The sequence below is a fragment of the Ciona intestinalis genome, chromosome 7 (genome assembly GCF_000224145.3).
Source record: "Ciona intestinalis chromosome 7, KH, whole genome shotgun sequence".
Classification (NCBI taxonomy): domain Eukaryota; kingdom Metazoa; phylum Chordata; class Ascidiacea; order Phlebobranchia; family Cionidae; genus Ciona; species Ciona intestinalis.
The window spans coordinates 3,750,413-3,768,953 of NC_020172.2; the positions used below are offsets into that span (position 1 = coordinate 3,750,413).

The 18,541-nt window shown below is 32.2% G+C and overlaps 3 protein-coding genes across 4 annotated transcripts; all 3 read right to left on the minus strand.

The window, feature by feature from the left end:
• Nucleotides 1-254: 254 nt before the first annotated feature.
• LOC100186846 (YEATS domain-containing protein 2) lies at nt 255-11,785 on the minus strand. Its single transcript, XM_002129659.5, has 23 exons — nt 11,543-11,785; nt 11,397-11,467; nt 10,783-10,947; nt 9,759-9,876; nt 9,113-9,257; nt 8,619-8,775; nt 7,922-8,094; nt 7,393-7,496; nt 7,032-7,063; nt 6,655-6,738; nt 6,532-6,580; nt 6,062-6,167; nt 5,212-5,677; nt 4,942-5,044; nt 4,373-4,425; nt 4,082-4,151; nt 3,681-3,769; nt 3,035-3,214; nt 2,447-2,579; nt 1,959-2,079; nt 1,302-1,431; nt 859-983; nt 255-455 (listed from the first exon to the last, which is right to left on the minus strand). Exons 1-23 carry the CDS (start codon nt 11,625-11,627, stop codon nt 332-334), a joined length of 2,883 nt encoding a protein of 960 aa, XP_002129695.1. The 5' UTR covers nt 11,628-11,785; the 3' UTR covers nt 255-331.
• A 439-nt stretch (nt 11,786-12,224) lies between these two features.
• LOC100176578 (cytochrome P450 2C42-like) lies at nt 12,225-17,178 on the minus strand. Of its 2 annotated transcripts, XM_002129575.4 has the most exons (10): nt 16,837-17,178; nt 16,643-16,740; nt 16,233-16,314; nt 15,766-16,000; nt 15,278-15,445; nt 14,746-14,882; nt 14,198-14,302; nt 13,780-13,911; nt 13,287-13,484; nt 12,225-12,845 (listed from the first exon to the last, which is right to left on the minus strand). In XM_002129575.4, exons 1-10 carry the CDS (start codon nt 17,150-17,152, stop codon nt 12,664-12,666), a joined length of 1,653 nt encoding a protein of 550 aa, XP_002129611.2. In that variant the 5' UTR covers nt 17,153-17,178; the 3' UTR covers nt 12,225-12,663. The 2 variants fall into 2 exon arrangements, with proteins under 2 accessions (XP_002129611.2, XP_018668091.1); XM_018812546.2 differs by having other exon boundaries at nt 16,643-17,178.
• Nucleotides 17,016-18,418, minus strand: LOC100176625 (tRNA wybutosine-synthesizing protein 3 homolog). Its single transcript, XM_002129482.5, has one exon. The coding sequence runs from the start codon at nt 18,068-18,070 to the stop codon at nt 17,312-17,314; it is 759 nt and encodes a 252-aa protein (XP_002129518.1). The 5' UTR covers nt 18,071-18,418; the 3' UTR covers nt 17,016-17,311.
• Nucleotides 18,419-18,541: the final 123 nt, after the last annotated feature.

Sequence of the window (18,541 nt, forward strand, 5' to 3'; positions counted from 1 at the left end):
TAAAACAATTTGATATATTTAATCGGGAAATTAGGACATATTTCTTGATCGTCTTTTGAACAATTAACAACGCCCTTTACAAGTCGACAGGATACGGTTTTATAATTCTGTAAGTATTCTTTGTTTACTACCAAACGGGACGAGTAAATAAAATAAAAATATGTCCCATTTTACCCTGTCCTACCATACAAAAGTTGCAGATGGTACCATACTAAAACTTAACAGAATAAACTGCATTGTTGCATAATAACAACAACGGTTCAGGGTAAACTGTATTGCAGCGAAATCCTTAAAAGTACGATTCAAAAAGTTGTTGTGCAGCATGTTGCAGTTAAGATAAAGAGCCCAACATTTGATCTGTAACGACATTAAGTCTGTTGTGATGTAACAATGCATCACTGACGTCCAAAACTTCAACAGCATTTGGCATTTTTCGTTGTTTCAAAGAACCACACCTGTAGTGATTAAAAGCGTGAATGAATGAATGCAACTTATTTATGAATGAATGTATGTAACTTATTTTTAATTTATTGTAACTTATTTATGAATGAACGTAACTTATTTTTAAACGAATGTAACTTGTCAATGAATGAATGAATGTAACTTATTTATGAATGAAATTATTTATCCTTGCGTGGCGGGACAACGGCATCAACTATAACACAGGTGTTCAGTGTCATACACCTTGTGCCCGGTTACAAGTTACCACATGTTGTATATAACATTGTGGGTGACTGTTTTATTTTTTGACAGCTGACAATTTAGGCAACTCATTAGTGACCACTGGGTTGGAGCAATTGTGTCTTGCCCAATGACACGCCTACAACAGTAGCAGCATCAAGCCTTGAACCCGGATACCTTTTAACTGATGCAGAAAGTGACGATCGTATTAATTCTTCAGTAAACATTTTTACAGCTTGCATTAGAACAAGCTGAGAAGAAGAAACTTCAAAATTTGATGTCGAACCAAATTTTACTTCAACCTGTAAACAACAATTACAAATTTTATTTATATTGGGGTGGGGGAAGATGGGACACCTTATCACTCTATTTTCTTGTCCTATTTTGTAGTAAACATAGAATATTTATAGAATTATATAACCATAACCTCACGACTCTAAAAGATCGTTGCAAGTTGTTTAAAACACATCAGGAAACATTGGAATCAGGAGCGAACTACCCCACAGTACTATATACATAATTAATGAACCAAATATATCAGCATAAAAAAACAATCACTAATAAACATTTTTTACTTTTAAAAAATAAATATTGAATAAGTATTAAAAATGAATTTAAACCATATTTGTCTGTTGTTCAACCATTGCAGCAGTGTGTTGGCATTCAGCTTCCACCATGTCAGGCTCATTATCATCCTGTATATCGTTGCATGGCGTGTTGGACATGATGTTTACTTCATTATTGTCTAAACTATGATAATAAAAAATAATTAATTTTATTGTCTGTAAATTTTACTATAATGATACAAATATATAAGGTGGGGAAAGTTGAGACACCTTTTAACTCCATTTTCTTGTCTCATTTCGTAGCAAACAAGGAATATTCAAAGAATTATAAAACTGTATCCTCACGATGCCTATAGGTCGTTGGTAATTTTTAAAATGCGATCGGGATATTTGGATATTATGTGCTAACAGTGTCCCATAATACCCCACACTTGCATCCCATCTAACCCCAGAGTACTTTATCATAACTTTTATTTTTCTCTTTGGTTTTGGTATGTATAATACTTCTAAATCACTCATTTTTAAATTTCCAAATTTTAAGTGTAATATACTTACCATCAATTTTTAAAATTAAGTTTGAAATAAAATTGCGCAAAGGCAATACCTTACACATATCAAGTTAAAGAAAACTTTGAAAATTCACTACATTGTTATACCAGATAATCCAAAAATGCTTAGTAGCAGAAGTAACAGAATACATAGGTAACCTACCTGTTACGTTTTGTGTCACAAATTTCCAAATATGGGAGTGTATGAACAGATAAAGTTGGGACAATTGATTGTTTATGATGTAACAATGGTAGGGAACTAATATCAACAATATTTTCACTTGCTGAAAACAGAAAAATATTAAAAAATTTAAAAACTCATAAATAGTTAAAAAAATTTACCAATGTCGGCATATCACGCAAGATTTAATTTAAAAAAGTGAGATATATGTACTATGGTGACATTAAACAGTTCAGGAACCTATGCATTGTTTTACACAATTTAAACTAATTTACAATTCTATTATAATAACATAAGTAACCTTTGTTAAAATTTAAATCAGTATGCCACTCAAGATTTTGTTGAAAATTTAAAAAAGTAGTTAAAAATCAAAATTTCAAAAAAACTGACATATAAAAATTCAGAAACATCATTAGTTATTACATTACCTTTAAACTAAGTTAAAAGTCTAATATATTGACATGGTTTACCTTTGTTAAATACAGAATACCCATGGCTGAAACACCAAGCTACAATTTCACGTTTACTTGGCAGTTTATCAGATAAATCAAGTTTTTCATGAACACGTTTTAGTATTTGCTGGATTAAGGAAGCTCTTTGCCACTGTTGATGAAATATTGAGTTTATACAATACAACATAAACACCCACAAAGTAACATACATTGTAACTCATTAGCCAGCACGATGTATATAAAACACAACACCTTTGTGCTGTGTTATACAACTGTTGTTTTCCGGCCACCCAAGGGAAAAGTAAGCTATATTCATGTCACTTTTTACTGGTCTGTAGTTGCCACAGCCATAACAAAAAAAATGTTCGTATTTTTTGTTGTATTTATTCGTTATTCTAACTTCTAGCTGTATCAGAAAACATAAAAATGTTTGCCCGGCGACGTTGCAATGTCGTTAACATGCCTGCTTTAGCAAAGTTTATGAGTTCGAGGCCCATTGCTGCTACCATTGTGTGCGTGTGTGTATTTTGTGCAAGACACTTAACGGTAAATGTTCGCTAAAGCAGTAATTAGCAGAAATAAATTAGAATTTAAATTACACCCCACCTCTGCAGCACGTTGTTTCCCAATGTTCCAACTACAATACTCAGTTTCATTTATTGCAGAAAAAGGAATTTCATGTATTTTACGTTCCGTGGACACCAGAGGTACATGGCTGGCAACATAAGCTATTACATCCACCATTAAAACTTTTAGATTACGCTGGCAAACTTTATTTGCAACCATCTGTGTTTAAAATTACAGATTAGAGATTTATTTTAGAACTATGTTAAAAAAAGATTCATCAACAAAAAATTATATATAATATAATATTTGAATTTAAACGTCTAGTAGGGTGGGGGGAAATGGGACACCTTCAGCACATAATATCCAAATATATGGATCAGGTTTAAAACAATTAACAAGGTCAATTGGATTCGTGAGGATACGGTTGTATGATTCTTTGAATGTTCTTTGTTTACTACCAAATGAGACGAGAAAATAGAATAAAAAGTTGTCCCATTTTTCCCAACCGTTCTATATCTTAAATAAATTTAAAAGTAAAATTAAATAAAGTCAATATTTATTTGAATTTGAACCTATATAAAGAAAATTTAATAAGCAACATTCATTCATTCATAATCCAAACATATATATTAAAAAAATTAAACCTTTTAAAATGATACACAAATATATACAATAGAAGCTAAACCTCTTGAAACGGCGGTTCTTGGGTTGACAATTTACTTCTCATCATGTGACTTGTATCGGACGATTTGATTGGTTGAAATGAATTTTTTGCTGCAAGTGTTAAGAACAATTATTTCTAAAAATAAAATTACTTCCTCTAAAATATTATCTTAAAATAGCATTACAACGAAACGGTGGTGTTTTATATATAGTAGGATGGGGGGAAGATGGGACACCTTTTTATTTTCTCATCCTATTTGGAAAACAAAAAAATATTTAAAGAATTAAATTTGTGTACTGGCACAAGGTGCACACTTTTTAAAATAAATTCTAAGCTATATATACTTTATTAAAAATGTTATACAGTATATATATAACCACTATTTTCAAAAAACAAATAAAAATTATTCCAATATGCCTTACCAGTAATAACTTTACCGAGTGATGTTTTCCTTAATTTATCTGAACTTACTAAAACCATTTGTTGCTTTCCCTAAACAGAAAAAAATGTTAGAAATTAAAATCGGTGTGTGCCGCCGAAATTATACCAGTATGCCAACTTTGCACAAAGTACTACATATATTATACCGCCAGTAGTTAGAAAAAGGCCGGAATCTTAGGACCCATGGCGTGCCACGCTGCGGGACCTCAACCACATAGAATAGAAGCATTAGGGGGCGCAAAAACAGCAGCATAAATATCTAAACCACTAACCTGGTTATTAGTTACCGTGGTAAGGACAAACTGTTGAACTGGTGGTCGCGTTTCTAAAACAATATTACAAAAATTATGAAAAATAAGGTTCTGTCAACAAATATACAGTAAATATGTTTTAAGTGAAATTGTGTTTTAATAAGTTGTTGTTTTGGCACAATTAAAAGTTATTATTAATATTATTATTATAGTACTGTAGCCGGTGGGGTAAGATGGGATACTGTTAGCAACTATATCTCATATTTTCTAATCATGTTTTAAACAATTAACAACACTCTTTTAGAGTCATGAGGCTACAGTTATATAATTCTGTAATCATACTATATTTACTACCAAATAGGATGAGAAAGAGATAAAAGGCCCATCTTACCCCACCCTACTATATTACAGTAAAATTAATTACAATACATTAGTATTTAACTATTTAATTTGTAATATACCAATACAGAATACAGTAAAATTATTTGCCAGATATTAATATCTAATTTTTAATATGCCAATACAGAAAATCATACTAAATTTTAGACTTTTATCAAATTTAAAAAAATGCTTTATATATAAATAAATACCGCTAGTTCCTTCTTGGGTTGCAGGTTGAGGATTTAGAGCACTTTGTAAAAGTTTAAGCGTCACACCATGTTGCAGTTTCGTTATTTTAACATTCGAGCTTGTCTAAAAAATGAAAATAAAGTTTTGTAAATTACGTTATAAGGTGTCAAAACCCTTTTTTGTTGACTATTGTGCACAAAACAATTTAACTTAATTGAACATTTTTTACACCTAATCACGCTTAAAAAAAACAAAAAAGTTCTTAAAGGTGTAAAAATAAATAAACCTACATTGCATGTTGCTTGTTTTGTATCGTTTAAAATTGGAAGTTTCAAGTGCTCCAAACTTTTTTGCTTCTCAGGACTGAAACTCTGGTTCTTTTTGACTTGTCTTAAAGTCGTTATAAGATAAGTTGGTGGTTTCGTTGGTTTTTCGCCAACATTCAATTTTAATCCCTCGGAAGAAATTTTTTTCGGGGGAACTTCCGGCAACGTCAGACTACGTTTTCGTTTATTTTGTGAGCCAACCAAGCTGATAGACATGCTAGGAGTTACGGCTTGTTTTACAAATTTTCCACTTAAGTCTTCTGTTTCTTGTTTTGGCCTTATCATAATAAAATGTTTGCTGCTGTTTCCTTTCATTTGAACATCCGATAATTTGTAGCATTTCACTTGGTTTGATATGCTGGGCAAACGGAGCATTTTATTCTCAAGTTTGGAATCTAGACTCAAAGATCGGATTCTTTTTTGAGGGGAGCTAAAAAAAACAAAGTTTTATTTAGGTTAGAAATATTAACTTTCAAAAAGTTTGATATTCCAGAATTTGGAATTATAAAAAAAATGTTTTAGTTATTCAACCACTTATATATTATTTATTTATTTTGAAAAAAATTTTTTTACAGGGTTTAGTTAGAAATATAACGGTCAAAAGTTGGATATTTAAAAAGTTTAAATTTATAAAAAAAATTTAAATGGTATTCAACTATTTTTGTTTAATTTACTTATTTTGAATAAAAACTTTTTTTTAAATTTGCTCCTTTCTTGAAAAAATAAATATATAAAAGATTTTTCTCTTTTAAAAAAATCACGCAGAATACATGATGACAATTTTTATCTTTTTTATGATTAACTGTTAACTTACTTTGGTTTTTCTGTTTCTTCAATCTTTTCTTTAATAGGGGATTGTGGAGATGCAACTTCTTCTTTGACAGAAATTTCAGGGTTCGGTGATTTAGTTTCAATTGTACCTGTTCAAGATATTTGAATAAATGACTGAACGTAACTTATTTATTCTCCGTGACAGGGCAATGTCAGTTGTTATAGTACGAATGTTCTGTTTAATACACCTAGTGCCTTTTACTACATGGTAGATAATATAGTGGGGTGGGGAAAGATGGGGCACCTTTAGCACAGAATATTTAAATATCCTGATCGTGTTTTAAACAATTAATAATTGGTCTATGGGAGTCGTGAGGATACGGTTTTATAATTCTTCAAATGGTACGTGAAAATGGAATAAAAAGGTGTCCCATCTTCCCCCACCTTACTATATGTATGTAATTAAATGTAAATTAGTGGGCAACAGTTATATTAAAGAATTACTTCATTTACCTGTTGGTTGTTCATTCATTGCAACATCGCCCTGTGCTTCCATTTCATCCTGCACATATAAAAAGTAATTTCAAATTACTTTTTTTTTAAAGAAAAACAAACATCCTTAAGAAAATATTTTACTTGAGCAGATTTTTCATCAGTTTTAACATCTGGTTTCTCATCCACTTGTGGGTTTGTTTGAATATCTTCAGTATCTTCAGCCATCTGTATTAAAACAGAATATTTTAGGCGACCTAAAAACTTGTAATTGAATAGATTAATTAAAAGTTTGTTTAGACCACGGCTTCTGAATCTTTTTTTTATTGCCTAAAATTTTTGGGACTCTTCAATCAATTTTTATCTACAGTTTAAAAAAATGCTAAAATTTTGATAATTCTTTGAATGTTCTTTGTAAAACACCAAATAGCAAGTGAAAATAGAATGAAAAGGTGTCCCATATCCCCAATCCTAATATGTTGCTATATTTGACATAAATCAAACTGAGAAAAACAGTTGACCTCTTTTTGATCCTCTTCCTTTTGTTCTAAATCTGGAAATTTAAAAAAAAATAAAACACCATTTAGGATTGCAAAATGCACCATAAGTATAAGTGTTAGTAAAAGTACTACTTTTATCAGTATCTATTGTTTAGACATAAAATAGGGTGGGAAAGATGGGTGACAATTTCTTTATTTTCTCGTCCCATTTGGTAGTACTACTCTCATAGACTGTTGTTCATTGTTTTTAACACGATCAGGATATTTTAATAATACGTGCTAAAGCTGTCCCGTCTTCCCCCACCCTACCATATAACACTGTAACACGCATATAACATATATATCGCATATAACACGTACATTACACTTTTAACACACTCACTTGCATGTTGTAACAAATTATCAACTTTAACACCGATGGTTGATTGATCGAGTTCAATCTGACAAACAGTTTCAGCACCAAGGGTTTGTAATCCTGTGTATGATCTGTATAACAGGGTGTATGGTAATTAAAATAATTTTGAACTTAATGTAACTTGATTTATACTGACGAGGCAAAAAACGAATATCGTTATAACACGGGTATTCTGTTTCAAAACACCTCGTGCTTGCTGAGTTTTCATGTAGGTAACTATATAAGTGACTTTTTGACTAATTTTAAAGACAGGTCAAATGACAAAAACCTAAAAAAAGGTTCTTAAAAAAATTTTAGTCGGATTTTTTAATAATTTTAATTTTGGTTCAATTTTTTTTAACAACCCGTTATTTAATCCACAAAAAAATGTCATTTAACTTGTCTTTAAAAATTGTCAAACAAAATGTGTTTTTATTATTGTTGCAAAACATATGTACTCTACATCTGTGGTTGCGTTGGGAAAAAATAGATTTCCCCCCAAAAAAATCATACCTACCGGTCAAGTCTGAGTTGATGAATAATATCAACTCTTCTATTCCGGGGGTCGCTGAAGTGAAGCTGTATCCGAATAGGGAATTCCCCCCACCCCCTCCTCGTAAGATGGAAGGGTGATTCACAAACATCGACGAGGTCGTTTGGTCGATAACTGGGGTGAAGGAAGAAAGAAACCTGCGTTGGGGGTAATGTTGGGTTATTTATATACATGGGCGTATCTGGAAATTTACAAATGGGGTCAACGCTATTTTATAATTATTAAAAAAAAAATGTTTATGCGACGGCAAAAAAGTAACATCATATCATAAATAATATTACTTCACTTTTTTAACAAATGAAATATCCTCTGGTAAGTTATATATTAGGCTGGTGAAGTGTTAAAAGGTAGGGAGTTAGCAGTTATTTAGGTTAGTAGTTGGTATTGGGAACTGGTGAAGAAACCTCTGGTTTGTTGCATATTAGGCTGGTGAAAAGTCTTAACAGGTTGGTAGTTAGAGGTTATTGGTTAGGGGTCCGGGACCAGTGATTAGTTGATAGTACTATTAGCAGACAATTTTCAGCATTTAAATTTTAGTGGACGAATTTTGGCAGCCAAGTTTTAGTTGCCAAATCTTAGCGGCCAAATTGACAGGTAAAATTTTGGAGGTTAATTTTTATCGGTCAAATAATGCAGGGGTTAATTGTGAACTTGCCCCCACCTTTCTAACATAATGATCAATGGATGGTTCATCATTTCCTCCCCTCACGTACACCATCCATTTATGGGTGGATTTATCATTCGCTTCACGTTTATCCGGTGCAATATACTTGGATATATTCCCAACAATTATAGTCTTAGTGATTCGGTGGCGACCACTAAGATAGAGGAAAATGTTTTTAATTCTTCATCTCCTANTTGTTATTTGTTTAAAAACATCTTTGTGGACAATAATTTATTTTGAATTGTAAAAAAACAAGTAAAAAATCAGTTTAGTAAAAAAACAACAACAACAAAATCGAAATTGTTATTTGTATTTCTTTATAAAAAAATAAATTAAAAAACAAACCAAACTTTGACGTAGTAGTTATTCCCCAAAGTAGACCAACCAAAATTAATGCGTTTATTTCACTAGATTCGTTATTCAATGATTTAGACTTTTAAAAAGCGATTCTTAATATATATAAATAAATACAGAAAATATTTAATATTTACCCAGTTACTGGAGTAGGAAATACAATGTCTTGTTTTTCAACCAAATCCATATTTTCACTTGTTTCTTTTTCTATGTTTTCCACTTCAGGATCATTTTGAATAAGATTTCCAGGTTTTGGGTTGTTTACTTCATCTTGTGTGCAACCTGTTATGCAAATTGGACATAAATAGAAATCACTACATATATTCAGTCTGTGGCGCAGCCATGGGGGGTTCGGGGATCACAATTTCCCCTTTACAAAATAATTTTTTTTTTTTTTTTTTGTAAATTAAAACACTTCAATTTTTTATTAAACTTCCGTTTTTTTTTGTGGCTAAGCCATTGTATGCAGTACTGTGGCCAGCTTAAGGTTTTGGAAATCTATTTACTTAAGATTGTGAAAAAAATGTATTGGCCATACACAAATGATGCCTCGCCAAACGACAAAAAAAAAACGGGGAGAACAACAGGTTAAATCATAAATGGGACAAGTTTTCATTCCCTTTTTCGCCAGGTGGTAGTAAACCTAAAATGTTTACAGAATTATATAACCAGCCTCTCAACTCTTATAGAGCATTGTTAATTGTTCAAAACAATCATATTTCTGCTAATCATGTCCTATCTTACCCCACACCACTATATGCATGTGATTTTTTTCCAACTTACTTATGCCATTAGCTTCAGCTGGTTGATTGTATATTATGTTATCATCATAATTTGAAGCTTCACTTCTAGGAGGAATGTTTTTACTTAGCACTGACGTCACAGCTTTCCTTAAAACATTCTGAAAGCAATTTTTAAAAAAAATAAATGAAATTTTTCTACTGTCATATAAATTAGGGTGATTCAGACATTTATCCTAAAGTTTTGTTGAGTTATAATTATATTTATAAACAATTCAGTAATGATAATTTGATAGGCATTAGGTACAAAAGGCTTTTTTAGAGCAAAGACATAATGCTAGGTTTGCATAAGAGATAACTCGAAAATATATCAGTTTGAGATTTTTATTCCAATCTGTAGCCAATCCATGATTAAAATGATACTTATTGACCAATTGCGCCAATAAAAATTAAACTTGCTAAACAGAACTATCTAGATACATTGAAAAATAGATTTTTTTTACCATGTACCTGCACCTAACAGTGTGACATATGATTGAAATATAAAATATGAATGAAATATAATTCTGACATATAATTTAAAAAGTATTCTGATTTAGTCTGTAAAAATGTCTTTAAAATAAACAAAAATTAATTTGGATTTACCTTGTAAAGTTAACATAGATATGATGAAAAAACGATTCTGAAAACAACTAAAATATGAATAAAAATGGATTTTGATTTAACCTATAAAAATAACAAAAATATGAATGAAAATTTATTCTAATTAACCCTTTAAAAATAACTTAAATATAATTAAAAATAGATTCTGATTAGACACATATATATATAGATGTGGTAAGGTATCTGTACACTGTACCTATGTGTACTATATGAACAAAAAATGAATGAAATATGATTCTGATATATAAAAACAATAAAATAAAAAATGGATTCTGATTCAGCCTGAAAAAATAACTTGAATATAAATGATTTGATTTTGATTTAGTTTGTAAAAATAACATTAATATAATTGAAAAATGATTTTAATTAGACAAATATAAATAACTATAGTAAGGTGTTTATACCTGAATAGCTGGGTGGTGGGCAGTGCCTGCTTCAGGTACTTTACTCTTTTCAACCGTTTTTCGAAAGCTTGAAGCATAATAACTTGCCACAGCGCACGCTCGCAGTCGGTCAAGTAATTGCCGTGCGTTTGTTAATCTTTCTGTGATTATTGTGGCTTCGTTTTCCTAATAATTGGTAATGAACAAACTAAAATTCTCGCATGGTCGGAAACAACAGTCGTTAAACAGGGGTGTTTTGTTTCATACACCCTATGTCAGTTTACGGGTTCCCAACTATGGTACATTGGGGGTGATTTTTTTACTTTTTATATGTGGCCGATAATTTGAACAACCCATTCCCGCCCCATGGGTTGCAGCAATTGCCGTTAAGTGTCTTGCCCAAGATCACATACGCCCACAATGGTAGCAGTGACAAGCCTTGAACCCATTAACTCTGCATTAAAGGCAGGCGCGCTAAACCAATTTGCCACGGCACCAGGTAATATAGACCTGTAGGGTAATATGGGATACCGTTAGCACCTAAATCCCATACTTCTTGATCATGTTTTAAACAGTCAACTATAAAGTAAGGTTAAGCTAAGCAAAAAAATAAGGATAAACAAAAGTATGTATACCTTTGCAGCAATTTCTTCATTAAATTTTTCTTGAATTATACTTCTTATTCTGTTTTTTATTTCTTCTCTTGCTAAAAAAATAAATCAGGTATTACACTTTAATACGAAGTGTATATTATATTTTGTAAAAAACAAATTTTACTAACCACTCTCCTGACATTGTTTAGCTTTCTTTTCTTCTGCTAACGCATTGTCGGAGACCACAAACATATAATCAGGGTCCGTTTCCATTGCAAACTGTTCAATGTACTTGTACAGTGCGGTTTGTATACAGTATACACATACACGTACTTAGGTTTACAAACTTTGAAATGTGTACGTACAATTTCGTCTCACTTTTAACAGACATTTTGTTCTCCCATCTTTTGCCGCGTTATTGGGCACGTTAGTGGCCCTATAGAGTATAGACCTTACAATCATGGGAACTCGTATGTGTACACGTCTGCAGGAGGTACCTCATGTTATAACGACTGTCGTTCCCCGGCTATTAATAGTAGTAAGATACTACGGAAAGCCACATACGTGGTATAGATGTATAAAACAGAACACTTGTGTTATAACGACTGTCATTTTCTGGACACGCCAGGATAAAGCAAGTTACGTTGATTCATCTCAAGCTTGCTATTCCTACCTTATCATTAAAGAACTTATTTTTGTTAATTTATTGGCGTATTATGTATTTTCTGTATTACAATATAAACTATTTAAAAAGTATAATTTCATCAAAAAGTAACAATCCAGTCGACAATAAAATACACAAAAAACAAACTGAACATTGTATAGATATTAGAAATCTTGTGATATATAACATGAAATAGGAGGTATATATAGTGTGCATTGATTTAATGTGCATTTAGTAATTTTGTTCGAATGCTGAAAGAAATATATTAAGAATTGTTACACCAGGGCTTTGAAAAACTGGGGGTAACAAACTTCAGGGGTCATCGAGAGTATACTAATTTTACAAAAGTTTAAAATAAAAAAATCAACTACAAAGTAGCATACATGGTACTTGTAAGCTGACACGAGGTGTATGAAACAGAACACCCGTATTATATCAACTGTTGTTTCCCAAGGTAAAGTAAGTTACATTCATTTATTCAGAAGATAAAACAGGGTTTGAGAGTAAACCCGTTTGGGGAGCTGAGTGTTAAACTCTGCGTTTTATCTGGACTTGATAGATCTTTGGAGCATGAGTGAAGTAAAAAGCCTCACAGAAAAGGTTAGGAGATTGAAAAGGTTTGAGTTTGGGAGGTCCTATGTTAAACTATGCTCTGCGTTTTATCTGGACTCGATAGATCTTGGGAGCGAGTATGATTCCTGGTCCAGGTTTTTCATCAAGATGATCCATATCATCCGGAAGATGCAGAGAAAACTTTTGGAGGATCGCCACAAAGAACAGGAAGAGTTCTTGTTTCGCAATATTCATTCCAACACATATGCGTAGTCCTTTTAAAAAAATATATTAGTAAACAAAATGATTACCAAAGACTCCGTAACAACAAATCAAGTCTTTCAAAGTATATATACCACATTGTTTAGCTTACGAATTACCATGTATGTTACTTTGTAGGTGATTATTTTTTTGGAATTTTTTTAAACTTATCGACACTACTGGAAAAACAAGTTTTTTGTTGAAATTTGTCATTATATAAAATGTAACTAGTGTGTTGTAGAGTGTTGCAATTCAATTGTGTAATGGTATTCTGTTTTATACATCTCATGCTTACGGGTTACCCCGTACGTAACTTTAAGGGTATTTTTTTAAATTATATTCAAGGAGTTAAACTAAAATAATATTTATTTATTGTATATTCTAGTACTTTAGTCTATTTTACCCATTACCTACCACATTAATAAACATGCAAATTAGTAAAGCGTGAACATTACCTCCACCAAACGGCATAAATGCATCAGGAATACAAACTTTTCCATTGCTGTCAAGAAAATTGCATGGATCAAATTTGTTGGGATTTTTCCAAAATTTTGGGTCGAAATGAATAGAGTGGTAACATGCCACAATACTTGTACGCTTTGGGACACGATAGCCACCTAACACCTGGTCGTCTTCTGAACAATGTTGCAAACCTGTATGATTAGTTATAATGTTGGTACACTGAATAAATAAATATCTTATTTATCCTTGCCTCGTGGGTAAAGTCAGTTGCTATAATACATACGGGTGTTTTGTTTTAAACACCTTGTGCCCGCTTACGAGTTACCTTGTATGTAACTTTATGGGTAACAATTTTTAATGGATTTTTTTTGTATAACCTTTGACTGACAATTTGAACTCATAAGGGAACACCCTGGGTCAGGAGCAGGTGCGCTAATCACTGTGCCCAAGCCGCAGTCACCTAGGTTTAAATTAAAAAGCACAAACCAATTGGTGCAATGGTTGCCATTCTTTGTACTTCTAAAACAGTTGCTTCACAATATGGCATTCTCATTCGATCTTCATATTGAGGAAGTTGATCAAAACCCAAAACTTCATCAATCTCCTGCTGGACTTTCTCTGATAAAAGAAAGAGCATTTAAACTAAGTATAAATCATTGTGGGTGTATGTAACTCCTAAAGCAAAAGACTTAATAGCAATTGCTCCAACCCAGTGGTCACTAATGGGTTGTTTAAATTGTAAGCCATATAAAAAAAAACAAATCACCCACAAAAGTTACAACTCGTAAGCGGGCACAAGGTGTATGACACAGAACATCCGTGTTATAACGACTGTTGTTTCACCGTAATGCAAGTACAAAGCAAATCACATTACAGAGGCCTAAAAACAATGCAATAGGTTTACCTTGAATATGAGGATTATTAGCTAAGTATAAAATTGCCCAACGTAAGGTAGTTGATGTAGTTTCAGTTCCAGCTTGAAACAAATCCATGATCGACATTTCTAAACCTGAGAAACAAAAAGTTTGAATGAATGTAATTTATTTTGTCTCTACGGTCACTATAAAGAAGAACGGAACAGTTTTTAAAAGCCTAAAGACGGGTAGTAATCGTAAAACAACAGTTGTTAAAACACTCTTATGAATAAAACAGAAAAAAGAATAAACGTTTTTGACAAACAGGCGCTGTGATTAAGTTGTTAGCGTGCCCCCCTTTAGCCCATAGTTTACAAGTTCGAGGCTCGATGCTGCTACCATTGTGGGCATGTGTGTCCTTTTGGTAAGACACTTTACAACAATTGCTCCAACGCAGTGATCACTTGTGAGTCCAAATTGTCAGTCAAAGACTAAACAATGAAAAAATCACTTAAAAATTATTACCCATAAATAATCCATAAAATTACACATTGTAAATTCTGAAAATTTGTGTGTTAAAATCCACTTTATTAATTACCAAGTTCAGATAATTCACTTTGATCATTCATCTGATTAAGTTCATTGAGATAACAATCAATATAATCTCTTGGGTTCTCAGGGTCAAGATTTTGTCGGTGTTGTTTAATTTCTGCTTTCACAAATTTGTTGATTTTCCTAATCAGAAAAAAAATATGTTTATATAAATTAAATATTCTGATATTTTAACTAGAAAAACATTTAAACATTACATTATTTAAATATTTTGATAAAGATACCAAGGTATTAATGTATGTTGATCTTTTAAGTAGAAAACATTTTAACGTAAATTAAAAATTTTGATAAAGAATATTAGTTCATGTATATATGTTGTTGACACCAGGTTTATGTTGTAAGTGCAGAAGAAATTTTTGGACATATTTGTTTTCATATTTTTAAAAGACCGACGTTTTATCAGTCATATGGCGAGACATCATCAGGATTTGCCGTTAAGTGTTTTTCTATATATTTAAATTTGGTCAAAATACAATCGAATCTAAACTATATAAAATAGATGTAAATTCTCCACCCACCCAAACGATTCTTTTATATCTTTTCCACATTTGGGAAGCCAGTATTTATCCAAGCCAGGTATCAAAGTAAGAAGAAAGAATTGTGGTTGATTCAGAAACTTTGATTTTTGAAAGAAATCATTATTGATGTGGATAAGTTCTTTAAATTTTTCATCTTGATAAGAGTAGCTGAATATATAAAGTGAAAAAAGATTAGAGTAGGGTGGGGTAAGATGAGATATACTCGCAGCCCAGCAACTCAAGAGTAGCACTGTTAATTGTTCAAAGACAATCAGGAAATATGGGATTTAGGTGCTAACGTTATCCCAACTTACCCCACAGTACCAGTATAAAATAGTAAAAATTTACAGAACTCCCCTACCCGCAGTCCCGCAAATTAATAGCAGTGTTAATTGTTTAAAACACAATCAGGAAATATGGGATTTAGGTGCTAACAGTATTCCACCTTACCCCATAGTACTGTCTATATTCATATATTGTAAAGTTACCGATTTCCAAAAGTAAAATATGCCAGCACGTTCAGTACAGCAGAGTCAAATACACTCGATGGTTCAAACAACCCATCATTGGAGCAAATATTCTCAAGTTCTCCCACAATGTAGGGAATTTCATCAACCACACACTTCTCTATCCCACGCTTTCCCAACCCCATGGTACGCATGGCAGAGTAAAAAAACTTGCGATTTGCCATCCATTTGGGACCGTATGGGGATGCAGCAATACCTATAATTATAACATAACTAATATAATAAAACAATAACTTTATTTGTGTCTTCAATTATGGTAGCAAATATTGAAAAACATACAGTGACATATGGGGATGCAGCATTATCTTTGATTAAAAAAAAACTAAAAACTTTTATTTGTATCTTATATTACGGGAGTAAAGAAAAATTGTACAGAGATCATGCATTGTATATTTGTAAACATAAAGTAAACTAATATAATCATTCACCATCTAAACCTTCTCCACGAACAATTCTTGCTACTATGGTGGGACATCTTGAAGCAAAATCCTTTGCTCTGTCTGTGATAACCTGGAAGAATAAATAAGTGATATCTTATTTACTCCCAGCGTTGCGAAGACAGTCGATATAACACATACACAGTCAACGTTTTGCACATACACATCTTACTCGCTTACGAGTTACTATGTATTTAACTTTGCGGGTGATAATTCTTAGGGACAATTTTGATTTAATGTTTGACTGATAATTTAGATTTTAGACCCATAAATAACCACTGGCACTGGCTTGGACCGATTGGCATTAACTTTACGTGCTAACCACCGTGCCACAGCGCCAATATATAATATATAAAATAAATATATATATATATATATATATACAATTGTATATAACTCACTTCTTTAATTACGTCATAGCCAACTAGAAACACCACACGTCTGCATCCAGCTTTTATAGTAAAAATGGGTCCATACTTTTTAGCAAGCTTAGGCAACTCTGAAAAACAAATATTAAACAATCCGGTAATTTGTTTTTTGAGAAAAGCAGAAAAGAGAAAGGGAGTAAAGGGAAATGGAAATTTTATTAATATACTTATGTGAAACTCTGGTGCCGCCAGGTGGAGACTTCCAATCAGGGGAAGCCCCGCTGGACCGGGCGGGTAACGCCATGGATTGAACAGCGCGATAAAAAGCCAGTGCAAGAGCACTGCCCCCAAAATGGTGATTACTATTTCAAAAATCATCAGCCCCAACCTTACTTGATATCTCCTATTGAAATTAAGAGTTAAATTTGGTTGAAAACCTCTCACACAGAGATAAATATTAAACACATATGCATTATGGCTTGCTGGCTTTTGCCATGCATTTTGCCTTGTTGAATAACATACATTAATCTTGCATCCTGACATTAAACTATTAATTATTTTACACGACACATTTTTAAAAAAGTTTAGCCCATAAACATATTTTCGTAAAAATCAGACACTAATAGTAAATGTATCTTTAAAAGTGCTACACAAAAATTTAAAAAAACAAAAACAAAATATTAAAAAGTTTGAATAGCCTACTTATCCTTGCATGTCATGAAACATTGTGTTTATATCTTCAATAAGATATTCAATGTCATCATTTTTGGCAGGTTTTACTTTGTAGGTATCAGATGAAAATGTTTTTGTAGTTCGAGGTTTTATTTTTGATGTGTCTTGACATTGTATTTGCAGCAGGTAATGAAGACTTTTATTAAATCTCGCAATTTTTTTGGCATTTTCGGTCAGTTTGTCATTGGCCATTGCAACAATGTGTTCAATGTATTCATCTGATGTTATTCGTTTTCCATCTGTGTCCATTAGTGGTACTTCAAGGTTCATTGTTCCTCGAATAGCAACTTGTAAATTACGACCATGTTTGCCAATTGTAATTCCAGAATTTCGAAATCCAGAAGACAAGGCCGCGTTTTGCATTAAACTGGCTGATTTTAGGTCGCGGCAATTTATATGCATAATAAACCCTTCAAACTTGAATCTTGTTGATTCAGCTGCTGATTTCAAGCAGTTTAAAACATCTGATGCATTTACTGCAACATGGGATACAAGGTGCCATTTGCATCCTTTCTTTGCGCTTGTATGTTTCGTGTTATTTTCACTCTCATTGGTTGTTAACACAACAATACGACCAGAACATGAGCTCGTGGTAAAATAATCCGGTTTTGCGTTAATAAAATCTACTAATTCCACAATTAAACTATCAACTGATCCTTTTCTGCTTTCATCTTTTTTGTCCAAAGCTCTGGACTTTTTTTTAACAAAATCACCTTCTTGCATATTCATGACAATCACTAAATTTAAAAATAATACTACGACTAAAAACAGGCAATAAAATAAAGCAGGATTTCTCACTAACACGAAGAACTTTCAAAATAGTAAGTTTTAATTTAAACTTAAAAACTAGTATGAACACAAAAATATTTAGAAAATTTGAAGTCAATTTCACGGTTAACGAATGCCTTCTTGCCAATCAAATGCAATGAAACTGCTGTTTTCAAAAGCTGTACGCGAGAATTTATACTCACATGCTCATTCCATTGAATACGTAGTAAGTAACAGTCCCAATACTATTTAATAGGCCATGAGTAAGGCGTAATTTGTCACGCATTTTAAGCTATGTTAACTATACATGTCATGATAGCGGAAACCGCGCAAACCATTTGTTGGCAGTGGCATGTAGCGAACTCGACTCTTTATGAAAACGAATTCGTTTACCTCCAAACTCTGCCTCCAAAAAGCTCTAAGAATGCCGAA

Excerpts from the sequence above, each read along its gene's own strand:
- LOC100176578 (XM_018812546.2), bottom strand. The coding sequence starts at position 17,152 with ATGTCAGGATGCAAGATTAATGTATGTTATTCAACAAGGCAAAATGCA. Across the intron at positions 16,315-16,642 it reads GCTATGACGTAATTAAAGAA|GTTATCACAGACAGAGCAAA; the intron begins GTGAGTTATATA and ends TTATTCTTCCAG. Across the intron at positions 14,883-15,277 it reads GATATAAAAGAATCGTTTGG|GAAAATCAACAAATTTGTGA; the intron begins GTGGGTGGAGAA and ends TTTTCTGATTAG.
- LOC100176625 (XM_002129482.5), bottom strand. The coding sequence starts at position 18,070 with ATGAATATGCAAGAAGGTGATTTTGTTAAAAAAAAGTCCAGAGCTTTG.
- LOC100186846 (XM_002129659.5), bottom strand. The coding sequence starts at position 11,627 with ATGGAAACGGACCCTGATTATATGTTTGTGGTCTCCGACAATGCGTTA. Across the intron at positions 6,581-6,654 it reads CTGATGAAAAATCTGCTCAA|GATGAAATGGAAGCACAGGG; the intron begins GTAAAATATTTT and ends TTATATGTGCAG. Across the intron at positions 6,168-6,531 it reads AATGAATGAACAACCAACAG|GTACAATTGAAACTAAATCA; the intron begins GTAAATGAAGTA and ends TATCTTGAACAG.